At 42.5% G+C, this 10,997-nt stretch overlaps 1 protein-coding gene across 2 annotated transcripts in view; it reads right to left on the bottom strand.

The window, feature by feature from the left end:
- Positions 1–1,351: 1,351 nt before the first annotated feature.
- NKAIN4 (sodium/potassium transporting ATPase interacting 4) overlaps positions 1,352–10,997 on the bottom strand; it is an 82,325-nt gene continuing 72,679 nt past the window's right edge. Inside the window, exons 6-7 of one of the 2 annotated variants that reach the window (XM_073308701.2) lie at positions 7,675–7,759; positions 1,352–2,302 (exon numbers count right to left, since the gene is read on the bottom strand). In XM_073308701.2, coding sequence (XP_073164802.1) covers positions 2,293–2,302; positions 7,675–7,759 — 95 coding nt within the window. In that variant the 3' untranslated portion in view covers positions 1,352–2,292. The remainder of the gene's footprint in view (positions 2,303–7,674; positions 7,760–10,997) is intronic. The other variant, XM_073308702.2, reaches the window with a different exon arrangement.

Genomic DNA, 10,997 nt, shown 5'->3' with positions numbered 1-10,997 from the left:
ATGATGGGTATAATCAGGATACAAACTGAGATCCTGAAAGAAATCTTACTTGTAAAGTTAATCCAGTGTGGGCCATTTCTTTCAGCTGTGAAAAGCTACTACCTGGATTCATGCATTGTTCACACTGGTGTATGTCCCTTTACAACACCATGCAAGACATGTAATTTTAGTCTGTTAAATTATGCTTTTAGCCAGCAGAGGGCACCATTAACCTGACTATAACAGGGACCATAGGCTTGAAACCTTCAACTGCTCTTCATTCCTATAACACACCAGACATCAATGAAATATAGTTTCTTGGGTTAGCAAGACAGAGTATTGCATGGGCATACAATGATTCGAATTAGTGCACCCGAAACTGGAAGTGATTTTCTGCTAATGATAGAAATCGATGGAAGAAAAAGGAGGTTATAAGGTGTAAAATTAAGTCCCTAGTAGCTTGTCCTGACCTATCTCCGGAGCATCTGCCCCATTTCAGCTCCCTTTGTTCATAGAACCTGATCTTGCACTGAGTGGGATGAGGAAGGTCCTCCAGGCCATCCTTAATTCCAGGGCCACTATTGCCATGGATTTAAAAGGTGGCACCTACTCAGTCTAGTATTTAGCTATCCAGTGGAATTTAAAGTTAGGTCTATACTGCAGCTGGGAGGGAGCAGCCCAGCCCAGGTAGAGGGACTCGCCCTAGTAGGGCTCAAGCTCTATTGCAAAACGTAGCAGTGCGGGCATTCCAGCTCCATCAGATAGGCAGCCTAGCCCCTCGAGGTCAGATGTAGGGGGGCGGGCGGGCTGAAGAGCCTGAGCTGCCACCTGAGCCACAACATCCACACTGCTACTTTTAGGGTTGCAACGCAAGTCTGTCTTCCTGGCATGGGACATTGCCTGCCAGCTGCAGTGTAGAGACACCCTAGGTGGGGGTTAGCGGAGACTCACTGTACTCTGTTAGCACTCATCCTCCTATCCACACCACACCTGCAGCATGCTTGCTTTGCAGGTCCACCCTAACTCTACCTATCTTCTTTCATGGACATTAACAGGGAACACTCTAATTCAATGAAATAGAAACAAGGAACTCTCCCTTGTGCCAAATGTGGCTTCACTTGTTTAACGGCTCTTAACACTCATTTTTCCCCTTTGTACAAAAAAGCAGATTGTCTTGCTGAACTGATCTAAAATAATGAACAATATAATTGCACTTGGGTCTATACTAGTGAGACAAGCTGATGGCTCAGGTTGTGACCGCGGTAGTAGAGGACTACTTTGCTCCACAGTAGGGTTCCTTCTCAGGCCTTGATCCTTACACAGTTAGGAGAGGCAACTGCTTTAAAAAACAAACAAAAAACCTGTTCCAGTAGATGGTTATTGTATTTATTTTTAATTACTGTGGCCAATGATGCAATTTAATTACAGTGATGTGTATCCCCTCTATCTTTCTCCCACCCCCTTAAAATAAAATTCTTCTCCACAAATTCCCACATGGACCTCTTGGCTCAGACCGCTCCTGGAGTAAATCTGACTGCCTTGTGGGTCTGTACGAGAGGTCTCTAATGCATGAAGAATTTGGCCTTCGCCTCTGCCTACAGCAGGAGCAGCAGTGTAAGTTGAGTGTACACAGACACAGTTGCTGTAAACTACAGTGTGCACTGGTGTGGCTCACCTAGCCTTGAAATTGGGCTAAGATGTACCAGGAGCAAAGCATGGCTTTGTTCGTCTACAATTAGGACTTTTTCACCAACATAGCTGCCCTGGTGGCTGAAATTGGGCCACCCACACTTCCCATGTGGACAAATCCTTCGGTTACAAAGAGTGGTGAATTCTCAGTAAATGCAAATAGCCTCCTCCCTGTCCCCCAGAGGTAGGGAGGGATGAGATTGTGTTGGGGGCTTTGTCCATTTAAAAAAAAAAAAAAAAAAGTAAACTACAAAACTGTTGAAGCCTGAACCACCGGGATTGGCAGGACTTTATTCTTTATAGATCCATGGTGGAAGGAAGAAGTTCCCAGCTGTTCAACTCTGATGCTCAAGAGATAGTGAAGGGTTCCCCTTGGATGTGTTCATCTCAGCCAAGCCTGTCCTATCCATGGACTAACAGTTCATCAGGACACTCACAAACTGAAAACAAACCTAGAGGTCATTCATCAATGTACATTCATTGTGTAAAAAAACTGACATGGAATGGATTTCATTATCCTAGCTTTTCTTCTGCCACAGATCCAGACCAAGGATGGCTTCATTTCTTGCAGCGCCTTTGTTTGCTGGGTGTAAGAGGTTTATCAAGCTTGTGGATCTTCCTCACTTATGCAGGCCTGTGGGGGAGGGGGAAATCTATCAACTCAGAAGGCAAAGGTGAAATTTTCTGCATACGACAGTTTAAACAGTATTGAATCAGTAAGCACAAAAGAACTTTTGTTCTCCAGTAGTGCACCCCATATACATATGCGTTCTGCAGGACAGTTGAATGTACACTGGATGGTCTATCTATGGAACTTGCAAGCTTTGAAAATCAACTATCTCTACCACTAGGGCCAGATTTTAAGAAATACTTAGACACGTAGAGAGGCACCTAACTCCTATTGTGGGGCATTAGGCTCCTAGGCACTTTTAAAAATCCCACTCCATGCCTCTGTGCATCTTTAGGTGCCTAAATACCTTGGAAAATCTGGCCCTAGGACTTTGCATGCTCTGCTGGCAAAGCTGGAGGAATGTGAAACTTGTATTATTGCTTCTGGAGCTAGGCTCTTACAAGCTCACCTGACTATTTAATGTCATGAAATGCCCCACAATTGTGAAATGTTAAGGCTACACTGAAACAGCAAGGAAAAAAATGTGTGTGTGTGTATATATATGAGGTAGAAAATGCAATAATTAAGCCAGATGAAACCTCTGCAATTAAACTCACTGCAGAGGCAACAACCAGCAGCTGTGGTACAATGATTTAAAAAAAACAACAATTCAACAATTCCTAACTTGATTTTTTTGAATGCTTCAAACCAGAGCTGAATATGATTGCACTCTCCCTAGATCCCAGTATGGGAAAGGGAGCTAGTCCTCTAAGAGCTGCTCACCTGATATATCCAAACCTTATATGCACTTAAACTAAAGATAGGCCTGAACCAAAGTGGTGGATCCAAATACTCCTGGCAGCACTTGTATATTTTGGGTTTTTTTTAGAAACTGGAGCTGAGTTTGCACCTTGGGCCTATCTCTAATATACAATGGCCTCTGAGGTTGTGAGGACTGCCTTTTTTGTGTAGCTGTGATAAGGCAGAACTGCTCGTGTGTCTATCAGGTAGCAGGTGACCTAGTACAGTGCTGCTTTAACCCAGGGAGTACACCTGCATGTTATGGGTTCTATTCCCATTAGCCATTCCTCAAATGCTACATATGGGCAGCTGCCTGTGGGGTCAGTGTTGGTGTTGCCGTGCTCAATATTAGAGAACTGTCTGAAGCACAGTGGGATTGGTCAGTGGTTACCCAGTGGGACCCAGAGATGGGTGGAGTACTCCTGTTCCTCCAGCTGTTAAAGGACAGGCTTGCCTCGCTCTCAGGCAACCAGCTGCTGCCTAACAGCCACACTTACACAGCAGGGACTGCTCCACTGTGTTAGATATGAAGACGGTAACTTTTAGCAACAAAACAGGTGACACATATAGAAAAATAATGTATTTAGTTTTTTTTATGCTTCAGTAACTGTCAGTAAAACTGGGCTAGATACTCACAACTGAAACCCAAAAGCTGGTGGAAATGTGCAGTTGTAATAGAACCAGACCAAGTTTGTAGATAGGTTCTCCAGCACTTGTGAACCTCTTGTGGAAACCCAGGCCCAGTTCCAGGCCCCTGTGGGAGCAGTTTCCAATGTGAAATAAATTTGAGACAGTTTTGATCTAAAATGAGGTGCTCAATGGCAGTTCCACTTTGAGATCTTTTCACAAACTCAAAGGATAAGGATGGTCTCTCTTGAACAAACAAAAATGGACTGGCTCTGACACAACAGGGTTGAAGTGATGGCAATGGGTCATGATGGGTCTAACATCATCACAAGAGCACTCCACGTGCTCCACCTGGCAAGAACTGTTTCAGGTTAAAGACCTTGTTGACGAGTAGTTTTAAGTACTGTAAAATGGCCCTGAGCCGGCACTCAGCATGGAGCAGCCTCTCCACATGAGCCCCAAAGAAGACAGTGTTGCAAAGAGACATGGCCTGAATTTCAGCCTTAGCTAATGAAGGATAAAACTGTTGAGCCTCCTATCCCTCATTCATGAAAGCTTATTAGGCTGGGAATGCTCTCTGACTCTGCCTGGGGAGAGGGTTGCTTTGAGTTTTCAATAACTCCTTTGTTATCCTACTCTTTAATATTTTGACCCAGATGCTCATGCACTGAAAACCCTCCAGTCCTAACAAGCCTTGTATCCACATTCCTTAAAATATTAGTATTAAAGTTAACAATTAGTGCAACCCCTTGATGGGCAAGCAGCAATTAGATTGATTAAGGGCAACTGACTTTCACAGTAAACCTTTACAATATTTTTTCCACGCTCTGTTGACTCTGTTTGTATTCAAAAGCAGTTTAATAAAAAAACACCCCCCAAAATAATCCTTACGGCCAGTGCAGATTGAAATAGAAATAATTGTAACATGCATGCATTTATAACGACTTGTTGCTGTGTATGTGTGGCAAAGTTTTTAGTTTAAAAACTAAACATATTTAAATATTGCAATTGTAAGCAACGATGCAGCATGCCAGTGGGGTTTTTAAACAGAGAACTAACAAACAGCTAGTGGTTGTAAGAGTATTCTCGGCTAATTGGAAGCCCACAATCACAATTAAAAGCAGCTCAATCTATTTATTTTATCCAAGAGAAGGTTAAGAGGTGACTTGATCAAGGTACCTACGCGGGGAAGAGATTTTATAGTTGGTGGCTCTTTAATGTAGCAAAGACATAATGAAATCCAAAGATTGGAAGTTGAAGCTAGACCAATTCAGACTAGAAGTGAGGTACAAATTTTTAATAGTGAGGGCAATTAATCATTGGAGCAAGTTACCTAGGGTCATGATGGATTCTCCATCATTTGAAGTTTTTAAATCAAGGCTTGGTGTCCTTTTTTAAAAGATACGCTATAGCTTAAAAAGACATTACGGGCTTGATGCAGAATTCAGTGGGTGAGGTTCTCTGGCCTGTGTTATGTAAGATGATCTAATGGTGCCTTCTGGCCTTAAGGTGCTGTGAGAATTCAGAAGCATATTCAGTGAGGCGGGGAAGAGAGAGAAGGAGACAATAGAAAACAGGTTCAGAGAAAGAGAGCATTGGGAGGATAGGATGGTAAGTGATCCCATCAGGAAAAGGGCAGGTAAAACTGGGGTGAAGGGGGTAATCCCATTACAGTGAGAGGTTGAGATTGGGGTGATTCCATTACAGAGAGGGCTGGGGTGAGCCCATTATAGAAAGAATGGCTGACTGTGGTGAGGGTAGAGTGATTCCATCCAAAAAAGCAAACACCAGTCCAGCATGGGGCTTTGTTTCGACTGACTAGCATTGAAAAGGAATTTGGATTCTCCCAGGTAGCAATCACCAAAACATAAATAAGCTAAAAAGCATGTGCCCCTGTTGCTCAGCTGCCACTAAATGTTAATTCTGGAGGAAGGCAGAAGCATTTACTGATGTGCACCCTCCAAAGCAGGTTATGAGATACCTGAACAGTGGATAAGAAACCATTCAATTATTACAGAACTATGATAAAGATATGGCTCTCCCAGGAAAAGAACCCAATAATGAGGCCTGGGCTCCCGTTACTCCCAGATTACACGATGCTCTAGCATCAGTATATAGAAATTGTTCCTTCTTTGTGTCCAGCTCCTTCTCCTCCCCCTCCTGCAAGGTGTGCATGGACGAGGGGTAAGAGCCCAGACTGGTAGTAAGCAGAAGTCATTACAAGCTGCTGCCTATTGTGAAATATATGGGTGCTGTCTATCCAGTGCTTGGTAGCTAACCGCACACCCCAAAGTAAACAGCACAGTAGCCCTGTGTACAGTCTCGGAGGATCATGGATTGGAAATGGAATGAAGACTGTATTACTCTTGAAGCCAAATAGGGGCTTTCTACACTAGTGGGGTTTTGTAAGGAAACTTACATTGACACTCTCCAGGCTGCTCCAGCTTGTGAAAGAAGCCAACACTGGTAAGTGAAGTCTTCCATCCACATAACTATATAACTATTTTTAAGAAAAAAGCAACCTCATCTCTTTTTGTGTGTGCAAAAGTGCAGTTTTTCTCCACTGCACCAGGTCAGTAAATCAAGGAGCTGCCCAGGAACCCTGCAGCTTCCAAAGATGCAGGAAAATCCCATCCCACAATGACAAAGTGAGAGGGAAAAAAATCGATATTTCATCTCCAGCACCATCCCTCCTCAGAAGGCCACGGAGCCCCTTAGCTATGAGAAACTGAACTTCTCTTCAAAGCTCACCTGTTCTTCTGGGCTTGTGCAGCGGTGACACAGGGAGTCGGAGTGCGCCTGCACATATGCATTTTAGGAGCATCTGCCCAGACCTGTTTTAAGATCAATTTCCTCCTTCCAGCCCCACGTCTCCCTCGCCTTTTGTTTTTTGGGAGAACTCTGCTATAGCATTAGATTTAAAATCATCCTCCCTTAAGGGTTTCCGCACACTGCGGTGCTCTCCTGAAGAGTCCATGCAGAGAGTAAGGGACATTCAATGTCTGTAGCTGTAACCACAGATGATACTAGCCTTTCAATGTAAGTATCTAATTAAGAAGCAGCTCTCAAGTGGACCGCACAATAGTGGACCGCAAGCTCTCAAGTGGACCGCACATTGCTCTTGTGCAATGAAAAACAAAATGGGGATTATCAGAGGACAGGAGTTAGAATTCAGTGATGGATCTAGGGTAGGAGTGTGAGGGGGATGGTTGTGAAGTGACTTGTCTTTTGCCCGAGCTCTACTACAAGGACTGTATGTATAAGCCACTCTTTCTATGGGAAACAGAATTCCAGCAAAATGAGCTCACAAGGCCAAATCTGTATCATCCTGCATGTAAACCAGAAAACACCCAGACATGGGGGAAATGCCCACTTTCCACTGCACAGGGTGGCTGAGAAGTGGAGAATCTACACAGGGAGACCATGCCAGCCTCTGCATGTCATGGAGCCAAGTCTTTAGGGGGTCACTCCATAGCAGAGGGCTTGTAGGAGGGGGACTGGCAAAGGCCTCGAGTGGAACTGCACAGATGTAATGAACTAAAACTCTGTGTTATGACTGGCTGGGCACAGAGCTGAGATGTAATTTTAATAGCTAGGCAAGTGCTCCCTACTTTGCCTCTATGTGTGGGGAGGGGCGGATTCTCTGCCACCCTCTCCATAACATGCACACAGTTACCTTGCACAGAGCTCTCTTACCGAAACTTAGCACGGGGGATTAGAATTTACTCCATCATAAGAGGCCGTATTGATGCCATATTAGAAACCAAGGATGGCACACTAGCATTCACAGCTTGAGCCCAGCCACACCCTAAGGTTGAAAGAAATCGACTTCACTCCTCCCAGGGGTCTGCCCCTGCTAAGTGTCAAACCCTGACAAGGGAACACCTGCTAGAGAAATCCACCTATTAGAGAGTAAATGGAGCAACCCTGAGCCACCAAGCTGAGAGGCACCACATGCCAATACTTACAGGTACGTCTGCTTGCACAAAAGGTTGGTAGGCTTTTCATTGACATGGTAGAGAGGAAATGGATCAAATCCACCAATGAAATCAACTGAAAGAAATCAAAACCCAAATAATAATAAATAAATAAAAAACATATGGCAGGGATGGTGACAGGAAAGCTGGTGCATAGCATGACGTAACATAAAATGGTGCAAAGAACAGAAAGATGATTACCAACAGCCTTTGTTTGGCACTTATTTATATACTTGGGACCTAATACAGACTGGAAAATTCTGCTTATAAAGACCACTGAACCTAGACCTCTTGGGAAAGGAAACCGTTCAGTGTGTGAACTCCAGCTACTGCAGAATTTTCAAACATGGGGGTAGGGAACCCCTGAGGTACCCCTCCCCACTTCAAATCATCATCACGTTGTGTCACAGCGTATCAGCCATGAGAGGAAAAGCAGACCGTGGCCATTCAGAAATGTGCTAACAGAAAGACTCTGAGTGATGGTAAGGGAGTGGATGTCTGCATGAAAGCAGGGAGCAAGCAATACTTCTGAAGGTTGTCTCCCCAAGGGCGATTTGCTTGCTTTTAGGAAAACAAGAAAGCGATAGCAGCAACCGGTTTATTGTAAACCATCCCAGTGCCCCTGAACTTGGTGGTTTTCAGTTTTCTTCAATCTGATTTTTTTTAAATCCATAAAAATATCTAAAATGCTTCCTTTCCCCAATGCTCAAATAATGACAATGGAACTAGTCAAGGGACTTTTTACGAAATAATTTCCCCACAGCCCACTATCAGAGTTTTCCAGATGATCTGATTAGGAGAATCTCTCAGGGTTCTTCTAAAATTAATCATATTTTTAGACTATGTGGCTCCAACAATATATTTAAAGATTAAGGTTAGGATTTTCAAAGGAACCTATGGGAGTTAAATTTCAGTGGGGCTTGGGTGTCTAACTCTCTTGGGCTTCTTTGACAAGTCTACCTATGACATTTTGTAGATGTTCAACTTAAGAAAGATTCTCATAGAGAATGCCGGACTGGATCAGACATGCTCCATGCAGGCCAAGTATCTGATCTCCTACAGTGACTATAATATCAAGTAGCGTAGGAAGTTACAGAATATTCTCTCCATAGGGAAAGTTTCTTCTTAAACCCCATCAGTTAGAATGTGGTTTACGCCTTGAAGTAAGAAAGTTGATGTCCCTTCCAAACATATTTTTTAAAAATATAACTCTGGATATTCTCATTAACCATATAACCATTCAATTTTTCTTTCCCGAAGGTGGCACTTTTAAGCTTCAGTTACATATTTTTAAAGGTTGTTAGTAATTTTATTAAATATTTTGTACACACACAACCTAAAATAGAAAGAGAAGCATGAAAAACATTACAAATATGTTTAAAAATATTTAGAAATTGAACTTCCCAGCAACTATCAAAATCTTTGTTCTGACAGACAGCAGGACACTGCTGTTGTGACATTGGAATGACTAGAATATAGGTAAAATTTTCAAAAGCACATAGACGACATAGGACCCTAATCCCAATGACTTTCAATGATACTTAGGCTCTTAGGGCCAGATTTTAAAGGAATTCAGATGCCTAACTCTCAAGGATTTCAAAATACCTTTAAAAATCTGGCATCTACCTGCCTAAGTCACTTTTGAAAAATAAGATTTAGGCACTCAAATCAGTTAGGTGCTTTTCAAAATGTTTCCTGATAACTTCAAAAATAATAATTGGCCAAGATTTTTGAAAGTGACTAGCGGTTTTGGTTGCCTCTGTTTTTGGGTGTCCAACACCAGAGATATTAAAGAGACCTGTTTTTCTGCAAATGCCTATCGCCCGCTCCCTGAAGATAAGTTTTCTCAAGTTTGGCATCTAGCAACTGAGGCACCCAAAATCCTAATCACTTTATAAAATCCTGATCATAATTCACTGGTGCTACCATCCATAGATTATGGTGCATTAGCACATCTAAAACACTCTTGCCCACAATCCAGTGTTAGTGGATCCCATTGCTGTGTTTTCTCATGAAAATCACGTTAGCCCTGGCCTCCTGATTAAAGTTTCTCAGCACTCATAATTACTTCATGCTGCACATCAAAGGAACATTTAAAAGAAACCACAAATGGAAGAGAAAATTAAAACGCAACTCAAATTTGTTCAGGTCACTGAAAGGATCTAATGCTGTGACTGCAAAATATTGATGGTGTGTCATTGTTAATTATTCAAGCTGGCATTTCAGCTCTGAGCCTGAGAAACTGGGATAGAGCGGAATTTTAAAAATTCTGAAATTAGCAGCAATACGTTTCTAAATCATTCATTCTACTTGTAATGGCTTCTGGTGATGAAACCATTGTATTTAAACAATGTTTTAAAAAATAATATTAAAAGTAACATTGACTTTAAAGCCCCTTGGGCAATACATACAGATGACATTCTTGGTGAGAGAGGGGAAAAGATGATGGAGCAAACCTTGTTTTTTCATTACTTATAATACAGGCCGTTGTTAAACAGCTAGCCTAGCTCTAAGCAAGTAATCAGTAAAGGCACTATGGTCGAGACAGCCAAGCAGGAAGCAAGAGATAAATAGAGAGGGCAAGCCAGACTAGTAGTATATTTCATTAAACCCATTTGAAATAAACTTTCTCACTTACCTTCTAACATCTAATTCAAACCCATTATTTTTCAGCAAACACCCTTGGCAGCGAATCTTTATAGGATAAAGCTTCTCACATTAATGTAAAGGGCTAGAAGCCTCAAAGAAGTAACAGTGGTATATAAAGCCTTTGGGTCAGCTCTTCAGTTGAAGTAAATGGGTGTAGGTCCATTGACTTGAACAGAATTATGCTGACTCACACCAGCTGAGGATCTGTCCCTTAGATGCAACCCAAAGAAACACGCTTCTAAAGAGAACATCCCATACTGCTACTTAGAATCTATGGACCCAATCTTTGTGCACCTAAAATCATGGGGTTCAATGGGAGTTTTGGAAATGCAGGAAAAGGCTACATGTAGGTGGGTAAATCCAGCTGACCTTATAATCAAAGTGGCTTTCCTTTGGCTCTCTGCTTTCCTTTGGCACTGTAAAATTGAACCCTAAGTACCTAAGAGAATTGCAGATCAAGCAGAAGGAGAATTAGTTCATTCATCTTCTCTACAATCCAGGTACAGGACCACCTCTGTTTTGCAAGTTAAATGCTCAGTTCAGGTATTTGTAAATATTCTTGCCCTTTATTTTATCCTAAGCTTATATCATGAAGTGCACAGGGCATGGCCTTCTTGCTCAGTTGAACATATTGGACCTGATTCTCCATTCACTTACACCAAGTT

The sequence above is a fragment of the Lepidochelys kempii genome, chromosome 13, assembly GCF_965140285.1.
Source record: "Lepidochelys kempii isolate rLepKem1 chromosome 13, rLepKem1.hap1, whole genome shotgun sequence".
Taxonomy (NCBI): Eukaryota; Metazoa; Chordata; order Testudines; family Cheloniidae; genus Lepidochelys; species Lepidochelys kempii.
The sequence above is the reverse complement of the archived record's forward strand: the minus strand, read 5'-3'. Positions and strand labels throughout refer to the sequence as shown.